At 33.5% G+C, this 15492-nt stretch overlaps 1 protein-coding gene across 1 annotated transcript in view; it reads left to right on the top strand.

Annotated features, from left to right (window-relative positions):
• Cse1 (chromosome segregation 1) overlaps nucleotides 1-15492 on the top strand; it is a 45805-nt gene that overhangs the window by 8078 nt on the left and 22235 nt on the right. Inside the window, exons 4-11 of the mRNA XM_089238392.1 lie at nucleotides 1203-1304; nucleotides 3971-4116; nucleotides 6651-6741; nucleotides 7793-7900; nucleotides 8348-8440; nucleotides 11729-11893; nucleotides 12092-12221; nucleotides 12394-12459. Of these exons, the coding sequence (XP_089094518.1) occupies nucleotides 1203-1304; nucleotides 3971-4116; nucleotides 6651-6741; nucleotides 7793-7900; nucleotides 8348-8440; nucleotides 11729-11893; nucleotides 12092-12221; nucleotides 12394-12459 (901 nt within the window). The remainder of the gene's footprint in view (nucleotides 1-1202; nucleotides 1305-3970; nucleotides 4117-6650; nucleotides 6742-7792; nucleotides 7901-8347; nucleotides 8441-11728; nucleotides 11894-12091; nucleotides 12222-12393; nucleotides 12460-15492) is intronic.

Genomic DNA, 15492 nt, shown 5'->3' with positions numbered 1-15492 from the left:
ACATTTTTTAGAATCTTTATTGTGTGCTGCATCATTTTTTCTGGCTGGTCCTCTGATGAAGGAACACTATACCAGCATTTCTCAATTCATGGTCTGCGATGGCATAGGTGGTCCACAGACAGACTATAAAATTATTCACCTGTTGTAATTGATATGAATAATTTCCACATGAGTTCAAATGAAATTGGGATCTTAAATATTGGGAAATCACTAAATTTTGCTAAAAATTGCAGTTCATTACTTTAAATGCAATTTGCTATAGGGTGCTGAAATATCAACAAAAATGAACATTATTTCTCAAAAAAAATATTCAGACTTGATGACCATATTTTATTGAGAAAAATATGGTAAGCTATGATCTTAAAAATGATTTGTAAAATATGGGATATTGCCCATTGCCAAAAATATGCGTAGTCACTTATCATAATTGAAATTTTGAAGGAAAAAAAACATTAATGTAAGGTGAATATTTATTTTTGCCATAATTATCGAAATATAATTTATGTTATGAAAATTCTGTGTGTTATGACTTTGGTGATTATTACAAAATTAAATAAGTATTGTTGAAGAAAGCGGGACAAATGGATAAAAATTTGAAATGAAAAAAGAATATCCCATAATATACAGGACACAAGTGGTCCATCAAATTGTTTCAGACATTTTGCTGGGCCTTGTTTTCAGAAAGATTGAAAAACACTGCACTACACAATGTTGCCTTCGTTTGCAAAAGTAATAGTAAGAGTAGACAACAAAATTGGTAGGTGTAAGAATAACAAACCTGTAGACAGCTTTGAATTAGGTATCATCTTAAGCAGTGAATCACTGATTATCTTTGGCATCCATTGACAGTTATGTTCGAAAATGGCACTGCAATGGTTTCCCAGACAAATAGAGCGTGATCTTTTGCGCAACATACACCTGTAATTTTGGGTGTGTTCTGGGAATCCCTCATTCATGACAGTCATGATTTATTGTGCTGTTTGCTGCAATAAATGATTATTTCAATACAATATTGTGATTATTGATACATTTTAATATGACAATTACACTCCCTGTTTCATTCAAATCTAAGATTTTCTTTTTTCAGTGTCTTTTTTTACTAAAAGTATGCATCACGTGAATGATGTAACATTGGCTCTCAATTCTTTACTTTCACTTGTTTTCAAACTGTTGAATATCAGTTGGTTTTTAATTATTGGCAGGATGAAGATCAGCCAGATAAAATCCACGCAGCTGATAGGAGTTTGATAAAACAACAGATCGTTGGTCTTATGCTCAAAAGTCCTGAAAAGATTCAGAAACAGGTAGTTTTTTTACTTTTTTTAAACATTTGTATTACATAGAAGTGTGACCAATTTACTTCAAAGCATGCATTACAGGGTCCCAGTGACATTGAAAGTCAAGGCGAATCAGGGCAATTAAAAATGGTCAGGGTAAACATAAAGTACATATTTGATTAAAGTCAGGGGAAAGAAACTGATAGTCGAAAAAGATTATTTGGTTAAAGGTATTAGGTTGCTGTATTTTTAATATAGTTTAAATACGTATATATTTGACATCAATATTTTTTATGAGCATCTTTTTTTCAGCCATCTCGTTAGACATCTTGTCTGTTGTAGCCTTTGTATTTATACAAAAAAAAAAATTAGATTTTTGCAAATGAAGACTTATTTAGCAAAGAAAAATTTCGAAACTTATTAATAAAGTTTTATTAATTGTTTCAATATGAATTTTAAGAATCAACAGAACTAAAGCTTGTAAAAAGGAGGTAAAATTAATATTTTATAATCCTGTGATCATTCGTTTGCCGCCTTGCAGTTGAGTGGTTAGCATGGTGTGGTGGTGAGATTCTCGTCTATTACAGTGAAGGGTGTCGTTAGATCCCAGTTTTTAACCGGGGGTAGAATTTAGATAGCAAGATATTTTTCCTAACAAGTTAGAAGTGACCACTAATAGATGGTGCCTCCATTTCCAGCCCAACTCCTTAGTGGCAATAAATTGCAGTATAGTGATATAGCCGGAGTTGGTGTTTGGTGAAGTAGGCTATGCAGGTCTGGAAAAATGTGACCAATAAGCATATCAGTTACATTCAAGGGAATGTATTGGATATTTTTCAAGTTTTGAAATATGACGTTAGGTAAGCAAGTTTGATAGGTAGTGGAAAAAAACTGATATTTCAAAGAAATGTGCGAGCTGTTCATTTATAATGAATAAAATACAGTCAAATCCCATTATAACGAATGCCAAGAGACCGGAGGAATCACTTCATTAAAATGAAATTTTGTTATAAAGGAATTCCAGGTCCATTCCTAGCATTGTTCCTATGTAAACTTATTTGGGGGATTATATAAGTGACCGCAGGGAGTCCCCCATCGAGGGGTTAGCGCTCCAACCTCTCGATGAGTATAAAAACAAGCATGCCGTTCGGAATCTGCAATAAATTGTAGGTCCCGGTCTAATTAGCCCTCGCGTGCAGAAAATAACCGTGGTGCGACAAAAATGATCAAATTAGAAAAGTGTTCTTTGAAACGAGATTTTCAGTGTAACGGTATTCGACTGTATATTTGCTTAGATCAGTGGTGGCCAATTTTTTTCCCTATTCTAACAACATCAACCACAAATCTGATGGGTGCCGCTTTTCACAAATAGAATTTTTTTTTTTGCTGATGTTACTTTCTTTTTTTCATTATTGCTCTTATTTGAACATGTCAATATAGTGTAGGCTACTATTACTGGATCAGCATTAGAAGATAAGTCTTCATTTACTATAATTTTTTTATGCATATAGCATCACACAAAAATATATTCATAAAATATTTTCAATCCGTGTTTCCTGGTCATTATGGTAATTGGTTTTACAAATGGTAGTACTCAGATTCTACTCTTCAAGGATAAGGGAAGAGGAGAGTAAGATAATGAGTAAAAACACTTTTATTTGTATGTTACAAAAAAAAAATGCAGTAGAACCTTGATTATCTGATTCACCACAGATTGGGAAGCATGGATTAACTTTGCTACGAAAATTTCAATTTCCTGTTCAATTCTTCCCTATCTGTGCTATGTTTTTTTTCCCTCCCCACATTGGTTATGAAGATTTTTTGAAGGTTTGTAATGAAAACAAACATTTCCATTTCGTAGAACTGGATTTCTTCATTCTTTTACAGAACCCCCGCCCCCTTCCTTTTATTCTCAGAGCTTAACTGAACTCCCATGTCAACAGGTTCGAATGGCATCCCCACGTGCACACATAAGACCTGAATGTTGTCCTTGCGCAATCAGCGCTTGAAGATTTACAGCCAATTGCTGGGAATTCCAGAAAGTTGAAATGCATGTTTTTTTTTTGTAATTGAAAGAAGGCACAAGAATGATATAACTTTGGATGTGGTCATGTGAGCCCATGACTCATCGACTGGCCCATTGCTATTCCTTGTTTGTGTCATTCTTGTAGCACATTTTATAATTGTGCAGAATGGCTGACAAGAAAAGAATAACCATGTTTTTCAGTTATCCATGATCACCTTTCCCAACATTAGCCCGGATATAATTGAGGTTCTACTGTATTTCTGCCATCAATGAAACCTGATATATTAGTATTGTGGCTATCCTTCAATAAGTGTGATCACTAGGTTTTTTCACACACTAATAATAGATGATCATTTTAAACAGGCAAAATATATAAATGCTGTTTTTTCCCTTCAATTTTATTTGAAATCTTTTTTTTTTTTTTTACTCCTTGCTGTTCATCCGTGTGACTTTGAATTATCTGTTTTCACCTTCCCCACCATCAGCCCAAATAATAGAGGTTCTACTGTATGCAGTGAACCTAAGAGTGTAGCTTGTTGCTCTTTAGTGCTATGACATAGTAGCATGCGTGCAAGTTTACTACCCCTGTTTTAGATGGTGTGTAAATGTGTCATTTTATTTGTTATTTTTTAGTGTGAACTTTTTCCCCCTTCTCACCTATTTGCAGCTGAGTGACGCAGTGAGTATTATAGGCCGAGAGGACTTCCCTGAAAAATGGCAGGAGTTACTTCCTGAAATGATTTCTCATTTCCAAACTGGTGATTTTAGAGCTATAAATGGAGTTCTACACACAGCTCATTCATTATTCAAGAGGTAATTTTGTGTATGATTCCATCTGAATGTGTAATTATTTTTAACATTTAGGATACTGGCAAATTTCTATATCTTTCAGTACCCATGGGGGTCCAATGGACCTACACTGAATATTCACATATTTTCCTCAATTTACTACAGCAAAGATGTATAAAAATGATTTAAAAAGAATAATAAACCAAATAGCAGTTGATGTCTCGTTTGTTAATGCAATGGGGGTTTTTATTAATAAAATTGCAATGTGTGTATTACATAGTCTTTATATGGCTCCCACACATTTTTTTCATACAAAACCTGTTTTTCTGGAGAAAAAAAAGGTTTATACCGTTTGGAACAAGTTCTGAAGTCTATTTCAATTACTTTTCAGCGATGTAGTCGAATACCATTATAGCAAAAATCTTGTTTTAACGAACAACATTCTAGTTCCACCAAATCAGTTTAAATAGGAGCAATGCAAAAATCTGAAATTCCTTCATAACAAAATTTTATTATAACAAAGTTGTTTCTCCGGTCTCTTGGAGTTATAACGGGATTCGACTGTAGGCATTGCAATATGCTCAGTACATATTTGAGCATTACATTTCTTACAACAGATTCTTGTCTTGCAGCTCTTTTTGATGAACACATTCTACATCAAGCTTTCTTCTTAGGTGGCTCATCATCATCGTGGCTGTCTGATGGATAGTCTTCAAAAACTGTCAATTGTTTTCCAAGTGAAATCAGAAAGCTTCTTTGTTTCTGACATTCATTTGTGCTACTTTCTTGAAATGATTGCCAATCAATGTATGCTTGCAGTCATTTGATCCATGGATTCTACTCAAAATTTTGTTTTGTTGTAATGCAGGATTATATGTGGCTTTTCCTCTACTGTTGAATTTTCCACCTCAGTTTGATAGTGCATTATGATGAGAAGAGTGACTTTCATTTTTTTTCGGACAGCTGACAATTGAATTCGGACCAACTACCATTAAATTTTTCGGAACAGGAATCCAAAAAGATTGCTGTTTACTGTCCAGTGTGTGTTGATCTACTTTTACAAAAACAATCTGAAGTTCCAGACATTTTTTGATGATTCCGACATACATGAGTTGCCGTTGCTTCAATTTATGAGCTAGAAATAGGCTTGTGAAGAAATTATCTGCAGTAATATTTCCACCAGCACCTGTCAGTGCTCTGTCAGTTCCTAAAACTACTCTTCTACCTTGAATGGTATCCCTCCCTTGTTGTGATCTCTTTCCAGTGTATATCTGCATGCTGCACATATTGCTTGTTGTGCTGTAGTAAGTGACCAAGAATTTTATACCATATTTTTCTGGTTTACTGGGTATGTATTGCCTAAAAGGACAATGCCCTTTGAATGTAGGTAGATAGAACCGCTCATAACCCTGAACTGATGCAAAGCAACTTCCCTTTGAGTGTAATCAACTGCTCATCCTCCATTCCATTATAGTTGAAAATCCTCAGAGTTTTTCATTGGAAAGACCACCACGTGCCATCTGCAATACATAGCAAAGCCCCATTCCTACTCCCAGCTATTTTGAAAAACCTTGCTTTGAACAAGCACCAAATGTAGCCTTGTCCACTTGATTATTTGACTTGCCTTGGTGGCAAGGCAATACATACCCTTGGTGGCCGAATGAAATTTCAGCATAAGGTATTTTGAGGTATGCGCTCAAGAATGATATGGAAAACAACAGTGTCACTCTAACAGTTACGGTTACAGTGAGAAAATCTCGAAAATATCAAATGGCAACACTAAGTTTTTTGTATTGGAATGCAATCTCCATATTAAAAAACACTAAATAATACCTACATTTTTGCTATGCTGGAAATAGACAAAAAAATTGTGCTATCTGTGGTGAAAAATCTGATCTATTGTTTTTTTTTTTCATTAAACCCCCATAAGGGTTGAAAGCTACAAGTTTCAATAAGTTAGGCTTAATTGCAAAAATTGAAAAAAAGATGAATACCCATTAAAAAGAACGAAAAATAGAAAAAGTCAGTGAAGCTTGGCTCTTGGAAACGCAGTTTACTCACAAATTGACTTTTAATATATGAGGTGGATCCAATGGACCCCATCGGTAGTCTAAGGGTTAAACTAGTTGAATGAGCGCTATATGTGAATTAACTCGATTTTGTAATGATTTCATTAATTTTTTTCCTAGTTATATAAATAAACAGCCAACCATTTATGAGCTGCAGATAATGTGTATTAATCTAATTACTGTCAAACCTCACAAATTTTATATAAAATTTTATATATTACAAATTATATATATATATTTAAATTTTATAGCATACAAATTAAATATTCTTCATATTGGACCTAAAAAAAATGCTGTTTTGTCTGCAAATGTGAAATTCTGTCAGTAAAAATAATTTTGAAGGTGCATTTGCTATGTCTTAATGAAATTCAATTGCATGTGCTAAAATTATTGAAATCTTAGATGTCAGTGCTATATATCATGCATTAAAATTTATGGAGATTGGTATTTAAAAAAATAGTTATAGTATAATGAATTATTTCTCACTAGATATCGTCACGAGTTCAAATCTGAAATATTGTGGAAAGAGATTAAGTATGTTCTTGATAACTTTGCCAAACCATTTACTGATTTATTTGAGGTGAGTTTTATTGAAAAAGATGTGTGTTCTCATTTATATACATACTGAATATGATTTATGCTGTGCATCCATGTTTGTAAAACCACACAGCAATTGGTATTTAACCAATTTCTTAGAAATGAAATCATTCAAACTCATCAGATAAAAATAAACACCTTTATTACCATTATAATATTTTTTAACTGTCCATTTTAACCATTGTCCATTATAATGAGGTTCTATTCTGTATTATGTTTTGGAACATCAAAAAGAAAACAGATCAATCATTAGCATTACTGATGAAAATTCAAGATCCTAATCATATATTGTCAATTGCGGTTTTAATTTTAGACGTAATAGATCCCAACGTGACAACAAGCATGTAAATGACGCTTAAGAAGAAGATTATCAAGTCATCAATTCTTCAATTTCTATTGACGATTAAGATTTTATATACATCTATCCGTTGACAGTGATTACAATTTATTTATTCGTCTGTTGACGAGATGGAAAAAAAAAGTTTGGTGGATTTTCCTTCATACGTGTCCGACCTTCGGAAAACTCTGATGTCTGTATCGGATGGGGAGCGGGGCACGTCTGGTAATAAAAGTAAAAAATGTGTTATGTTTTGGGGGGATGAATAAAAACAGGATTATCATTTTTAATAGAAAGTTTGATGGAAGAAACTTTCAAAAAAGAAGGAAGCTCATGGTTGAAATACCACATAATACAGTAAAACCTCACTTGCGGACACTGGTGGACAAAAACTTTGTCCATAAAAAAGGGGTGACCATTAATGAGGGTTTGAAATGCATGCTTTTATTATGCGGAGGGAAATTATGATTTGGGGGGAATCCATTTATAAAGGAAAATTATTATTTCAAGAGGGGTTTTACTGTACATGTATTATTTTTATGCAGCCATTTTTTTAAAAATCAATTTTATTGCCTAATCAGTGATGCTCGAGATATTTTACAAATCTCACTTGAACAAATGCCAGTTTTATAATTTCATTTGCACAATTCATTATTTTTCTTGTACGCTTCATGCTTATTTGTTGTACAAATTTCAGAATACTTTGAAGTGTGCAAAGGAAAATTCTACAAACCCTGAGGCGTTGAAAGTCATATTTAGCTCTCTGGTTCTTATTGCCAAAGTGTTTCACAGCTTGAATTGCCAAGTAATTTTTTTTCTCTGGTTAATTTTATCTGATTTTTAAGAAATTTTTAAATATTTCTTTTTCATAAGATAATTTTTTACATAAATTTTCCTAATATTTAGATTTAATTCAATACTTGAAATTTCATGTCATGATCAAAAGTAGTGATGAAATCCAATGAGGTATTGAATTTTATATACATGCTATATCATGGATCACAATGTATATTCTTATATCATATCACCAAAGACAACCACCAACCTCTATTTTCTATTGCAATATCTTTGCTGAACTGTAACAAATCTTTTAACATGAAATCTGTACATTTTAGACACCAAAAAATTCTTAATATGAATGCAGAATTTTTTAAATCACTGATAACTTTAGTGCAACAGGTGTATTAATAAACTTTCGCTCTCAATTAAAATTAGGTTATGAATTTTAACAAAGGTTTTTTCCTCCGTACAGGATTTGCCAGAGTTCTTTGAAGACAACATGGGCACCTGGATGGTGAATTTCCTGAACTTACTTACTATTGACAATGAGCTTTTGAAAACTGATGTTAGTTGCTACATATTTTTAGATTTTTTTTTATATTATTTATCATATATACAAATATATATATACACATACATTGAGTACATGTTCTTTCCCCCCCCCCCCCCCCCCCCGTAAAAAGTTGAAATGGCTGCCCTAGTCTCTTGGAAATGCTATTGCTGAAGAAATCTCATGTGCTTTTCTTTCGATTTCTAACGGTAGTTTTATACCCTAAAATTATTGCAGCAGAGTTTGTCACATCACATTTTACCTTTCTTAAAAAAACTGTTTTGGAAAATGTGTAACATGTGCCTTTCTTCTGGACACCCATTCCACACAATTATAATTGAATATCATCCTCAGTTCTCAAGATTACTTTGAATTTTGCATTTTTTACATTTATTTTTAACTGTCAAACTGCCTAAAATTGCTTTCTGCCAACAGATGAGTTTGAATAGGTTACTACCTAATGTTTACTACTTCTAGAACTAATTTTAAGGTCTCAGAAACAGTTTTTTTAAGAAAGGTAAAATGTGATGTGACAAACTCTGCTGCAATAATTTTAGCGTATAAAACTACCGTTAGAAATCCTTTGCTTCACACATGTACATAAAGAATTTTTTAGAAACATTTATGATGAATCTAAATGCTTTTGCTCCTCCAACTGCACACTTTTGAGGAGATACTCAAATTTTGTACTCTTAAGTGTCTCCATTTTCATTGGCAATAATTTTCCCATTACTGAAAAAGATATGCAGGGTGCATAGGTAACAGGACGTATAGTATTTTACTGGCGAATAGTTGTTCCCAGATGCATGCTTCCAATTAGAAAAAGTATTGAAATGTGTATTACTCAGATATGTCATTCACATTGCGAGGAGTTGTATAGTTATTAGAATAACAACTTTTCATAGAGTTCGTAAAGTCCAGTTTACCAATTAGGAAGTTGTTGCCCTGTCTCTCGTGATGGCAACTACAAAAAATTTCACAACTCATAAGTGTCATACTCACAGATATACTTGAATTTCGAAAATGGGGGGGGGGGGACAGCATTAGATGCGGGTAAAAAAAATGGTTTATTCATATTTAATGCTGTTTTTCCCCAATTTTCCCCAGTTTTTCGAAATAGAATATCTTAGTAATATTGCATTCAGAAACATTAAAATTTTTTTGTTAGCATCAGGCGAGACAGGGCAACAACTAGAGATGTAAAATTCTCTAGAATAATCTTTCAGAGAATATTCTCATTGAGGAGAATATTCTTTGCTAGGGCTACTATTATATAAATAACTTCAGAATATTCTTATAAGTTCTTGATGATAATATTCTCTTATTTATAATATAGTTACATATATATATAATCAGGCCCGTCATTTAGGGGGGCAGGGCCCTGGCTTTTGAAAATAGACTAAAAATGGTATACATATACAAATATATGGGGTGATTATAAAAAAACTATCCCGACATATGGGCCCCTAACTATCATACCATTCACCGAAACTGGATGAAATTTTGGCTTAAGGTATTTTGATGTATGCGCTCAAGAATGATATGGAAAACAACAGTGTCACTCTAACAGTTACGGTTACAGTGAGAAAATTTTGAAAATATCAAATGGCAACACCAAGTTTTTTGTATTGGAATGTGATCTCCATACTGAAAAATACTAAATAGCATTGGAATGGCACCTGTAGCACGAAAATCCCCGGAGCTAGGCAAGGAAAAAGTAATAAGGACTTTACAGTGCACTAGAGCATTAATGTTCGTTTCATTTGTCACACCGTTTCTTTGGCTGAGATCCCAGCCTGATTAGTCCTCCACAAGGTCATGTGGAAAATTTGTGAAACACAATAAAACGCTTTATTTTATGCTGCTTCTCTGTCCTTATTGGTTGTCCTCACTTTTAGCCTATCTACGGCCGGTGATTTTCATGCTACAGTTGCCATTCGAACGCTATTTAGGGTTTTTCAGTATGGAGATCGCATTCCAATACAAAAAACTTGGTGTTGCCGTTTGATATTTTCGAAATTTTCTCACTGTAACCGTAACTGTTTGAGTGACACTGTTGTTTTCCATATCATTCTTGAGCGCATACATCAAAATACCTTATGCCAAAATTTCATTCAGTTTCTGTGAATAGTATGATAGTTAGGGGCCCATATGTCGAGGTAGTTTTTTTATAATCACCCTGTATATACATTGAGTACATGTGCTTTGGCACCTCCAAAGAATATTCTCCTCGATGAGAATATTTTTCAGTTACCGAAATCTTTCCAAAGAGTATTATCAAGAATATATGTAATAACATGTATTATAACAAATAATCTCGATAAATAACTTGAGAATAATAATTATTATTTTTGTATAATTATATTTGATAAGAATATTCTCTAGTAATTTATAATAATAGTCATTTGAGAGAATATTCTCTGTCCCTGTCTCTCTTCCAGTCAAGAAGATGGGTATATTGAAGTTTGTAGACCACAATATTAATGTTTAAAAGCAAGAAAATTTAACCAATAGGGCTGAATTACACAATTTTAAAAAAAAAAGGGGGGGGCGATACAGAATTTAAGTGTATTGTGCATTGAAAATACGGCAGTTCTGTATCTTGTTAGAATGAAGGTGATTGTGTAATTGCTTCCTTCATCAATCAACTTTCATTTAATTTTTTTTGTGTTGTGAACTTATTTCTGAAAATTTATCTAATTTTAAAATTTTTTAAGGTTTTAATCTAAAGGTTTCTAAAAATCTTTATAACCAAACTTTTAAAAGCTCTCATCATGACCTGGAGAATATTCTCAAACTAAAAAGTTGTCATTGGGGGTGATTATCTCAAAAATTGTTTTGTTGTAAATGTTTCAGGCAATGAAAACTGATTTATATTTCACAATATAAACAAAATTAGTAAATTATTTAAAAGAAAAATGAATATTCTCGATTATTTTTACATCCAGGAGAATATTCTCACCTCACATCTCTAGCAACAACTTTCTAATCGGATTCCTGAGCACAGGGTGTCTGTATGGAAAGTTAACATTTTTATTTTAATAACTAAAACACCCCTTATGAATGACATGTATGTGTACTACACATTATTTGAATACTTTTTCTAATTGAAAGTTTGCCTCTAGGAACAACTGTTCACCAGTAAAATGCCATACGCCCTGCTACCTATGCACCCTGTATATGTAACAGAGTTTCAGAGAAACGAAGATCATATAATATCAAAGTTCTACTGCACTGTTAGGAATTTTCTGTATTAAGTTAATTTTGTGTATTTACAATGATTCTCTGAATAATCACTATCAGGAAGAAGAAGCCGGTCTTCTAGAACAGTTGAAATCACAAATATGCGAGAACATTGGATTGTATGCTCAAAAGTATGACGAAGAATTCGCTCCTTACCTTCCTCGCTTTGTGACTGCTGTATGGTCGCTGCTTACAACAACTGGTAAAGAGGTCAAATATGATTTGGTGAGTTATGTTTCTACAGACCATAGTACAGTTGAAAACTTTCGCTTTTTTCAGTGATATGTTTTTTTTTTAATTTAACTGTTGAAGTCATGTAAGATATTGGGACAATTTTACTACACTGATTTTTTTGTGCATTCTTCTCTCCTTGTATTTGAACCCTTGTATTCAATGTGTAATTGATTGTTTGATATATTTCAGCTTGTGAGCAATGCCATTCATTTCCTTTCTTCAGTTGCTGATAGAGATAATTACAAAAATCTGTTTGAGGATCCAGATGTATTGGGATCAGTTTGCGAGAAAGTGGTTATACCAAACATGGAATTTCGAGGTTTGTCTTAGTCTTTTGAATTTTGCAGTAGTCACTGTTTCCTAAAGTCTAAGAAGTAGTCATTGTTTTTATTACTTTAAGCCATTGTTGTTCTTTGAAATAATATCCAACTTTTTTCTATAAATGAGAATCAATTTTTTAAACTAAGGTTCTTATAATACTATGTTTTTAGAGTGTGATGAAGAACTATTTCAAGACAATCCAGAGGAGTACATAAGGAGAGATATTGAAGGATCAGGTATTGTACTAAATCGTAGTTTCCCAACCTTTTTTGTCCCATTGCCCCCTTCTTCAGAAATTTTTTTCTCCCATCACCATCAACACAATCTAACTCATAGAATCCTATGTTATACTCATGGCTTCTACCACGCCCTGAAACATTCCATTGCCCTCAGGGAGCATTAATGCCCACGTTGGGAATCACTGTGCTAAATCATTTCTGTATTGTTATGGTAAATAGGTACATCAAACGGTTGTGGTTTGATGTGGATTTATTTTTAATTGCATCACTTATTCCCAAAGCAGACTATATTAAGATCTCTGCCGTACCTCATAGAATGATGTCACAGAAGGGGGGGGGGCAAAAGAGCTTTTCTATGTGGAAAACACTAATGTGGTAATTTTTACCGCAGTTTATTCTTAGTTAGCTGAGAACTTGTTGCAAGAACAATGCAAAAAATAATAAATTCTGCTTGGTGTCACTTAAGAGTGGGTGGTGAATATCTATATATATATAAAATTGATTTTCTGTGGCTGTGTGTGTGTGTGTGTGTGCGTGCGCGCGCTACTTTAAAATTTCGTCAGAGCAGGGCAAATGCCCCAAATGGGCAAAAAACTGTCAGGCAACAATGGTTTTTGGGCCTCAACAATCACTTTCCGAACGTTTACTTTAGTTACAGTGGTTCCCTAGCAATGCGTTTCAGACATCTATGTGCCTTTACAACGGTTTGTCACTTCTTTAATCCTGTTAGTATGTGTATATTTACAATAGTTTATGCCTTTATAATGGTTTGCCACATTTTCAATACTCTCAGTAACGAGGCTTTTTGAATAGACGTCATAACCATCATCACATTGAGGGTCAGGTAAAAGGTGATCCTCATAGAAATCAGTGTTAAAATTGCCGATTTTACTGTAGAAATTTGGTAGGGTTTTCTGTCACATCAATAATTTTAAAAATTGTATTGAATTCTAGATTTCTGAAATATTGAGTTTGATTAGAGATATACTAAGCCCGGGAGATTAAATATGAAGTAATTAGCTGGACCTACTTTGGAGTTGGACATTCATGCAATAACATTAATTTCAACTTTTTACTTATATCTTCTCAAGCATGAAAATTAATGTCTCCGTATTGTCTTTTGATATTTAACTGCATAAATTCATAGTTTAGGATGTTTTAAAAGTAATTATGGCCTGTAAAGGACATCGAAGAAATTCCACAGCTTCAATTAAGCATTTTTGAAAGCTGAAACAGGCAGATGGATAACTTGAAGTTCAGGGGGTGGGGGGGGGGAATCGAAATACCTAGCGTCCCTCAAAAAAGGAAAAATATATATATTCGTTTCTATGTTTCTTTAAATCTAGATTTGTTTATTTCATGAAGTCGCCATATTGGTTAATTTAGACACGGTTTGCATGTCCCTCAAAGAAAGAGGGAGATATCACGTGATTCAAACAGCCTCATTGAATAAAACCCAGGCAGCGCCGGGTATTATAGCTAGTTATATATATATCAACACACTGCTAATGCACCATGGTTGCATCATGAAGAACTTGTACTTTTTTTTTAACCGAGCACAACTCAGGTCTATCGCCATTGGCAATTTACTACCTAGTGAGTTGTGCCGGAAGTGTAAGTGTGTGTACCTAACTGTCTTTAGTGCGTATCTAGTGTTGTGTATGATTTTTCAGTACTGCCATCTATATCTCAGAAGTGAAGTGAGTGATGTGTAGTGACTGAATATTTGTACTGTTTGTAGGCCTGTTGCTCTCTGTGGCGAGACTTTTTAACGGGGAGATCGGCTCGCATTTGCGCCTCGAAGTTGGGAACCACAGAAAACCAAGAACTTGTACTAGAGGTCTTATGACGTCATGGTGGTGTCATGTAAAAACTAGTTTTAATCTTTAAAAAAATGTGCCCCATGGACTGGACTAGCAATTTAGGCCCTAACGTGAACGTGTTAATTGAGAGATTGTTTTTTTTATTTTAGAGCCTAATTTTTGTTTTTTAAATTTCATTACATACATTCACATAAGACATGCATCACAATTACAAAAAAACACACAAATACAAGAACTGTGTGATCTCTAAGGACTACTGTTCCATCCAACTGCATTGCAAACTACATTGTATATGAATTTATGCCACATACAGAGTACATTTATATTTGTATCATGTATATCAATGTATTTAAAAAAAAATTCCCCTCTTTTTTTCTATATTTTTTTCTTGCTTTTAGATATTGGTGCAATTATTTCTGTTAATGGTCGGATCCATTTATAACGCAGAGGTTGTTTTAAGCAAAAATGCTAGCTCAAATCTGTTTTCAAAAATAGTTTTTTCCTTCTTTTTAGTAGTAACTTGATGATTTCTATTTAATTTTGAAAGTGAAAACTTTGGTTTATTTCCCCCCCCCCCCAAAAAAAATCATGCACCTACATACAGGAAAGGAAAAATTCTGCTGTAGATCCTCACACTTACACGCATGGAGTCTGCATTGGAAGTTGCGCAAGAACTGAATTAGCCATTCTTTAAAATTCTGATTGGTCAGTTTCTTATCTTCATTCTCCATGCCAATTCCTCTTTTCTAGACAAAGCTGCATCAATAGTCTTTCAACCAGCTTTGGTTCTAGACGAAGTGTTGCTGTTTATGCTGCAACGTTAACAACAAACCAAAGGATTGATAAACCTTTAGTCAAACCATTGGGTGACAGTCATTCCTCATCAAGCGTGTTATCTTCGTCAAAGTATATCTTTATCTAACTTTATCTGTATGTTATGCTGTATTTTTTTGGTTCTTGCATTTACGCTTCATTTTTGTAACATTCATTTCTTCAAGGTTTTCCTTTTAAATCCCTCGTTAAATTGAAGCTACTTCAAAAAACCTGTTTGCTAAAAGTAACAAAATTACTATGCAATTAGCATTGTACCACACCAAATGCATTAATTTGCTTTTTAAATTCAGACTCTCACTAAAAGCCAGCTTGTTATAAACAGTTCTGACTATATTCATATGATCAATGAGCTATATATTTTATCAATTTCATC

The sequence above is a fragment of the Pholcus phalangioides genome, unplaced genomic scaffold (genome assembly GCF_987345545.1).
Source record: "Pholcus phalangioides strain wild (caught in Gottingen) unplaced genomic scaffold, Ppha-v1.0 ptg000002l_1, whole genome shotgun sequence".
Classification (NCBI taxonomy): domain Eukaryota; kingdom Metazoa; phylum Arthropoda; class Arachnida; order Araneae; family Pholcidae; genus Pholcus; species Pholcus phalangioides.
Note: the sequence above shows the minus strand (reverse complement) of the source record. Positions and strands in the feature narration are given on the sequence as shown.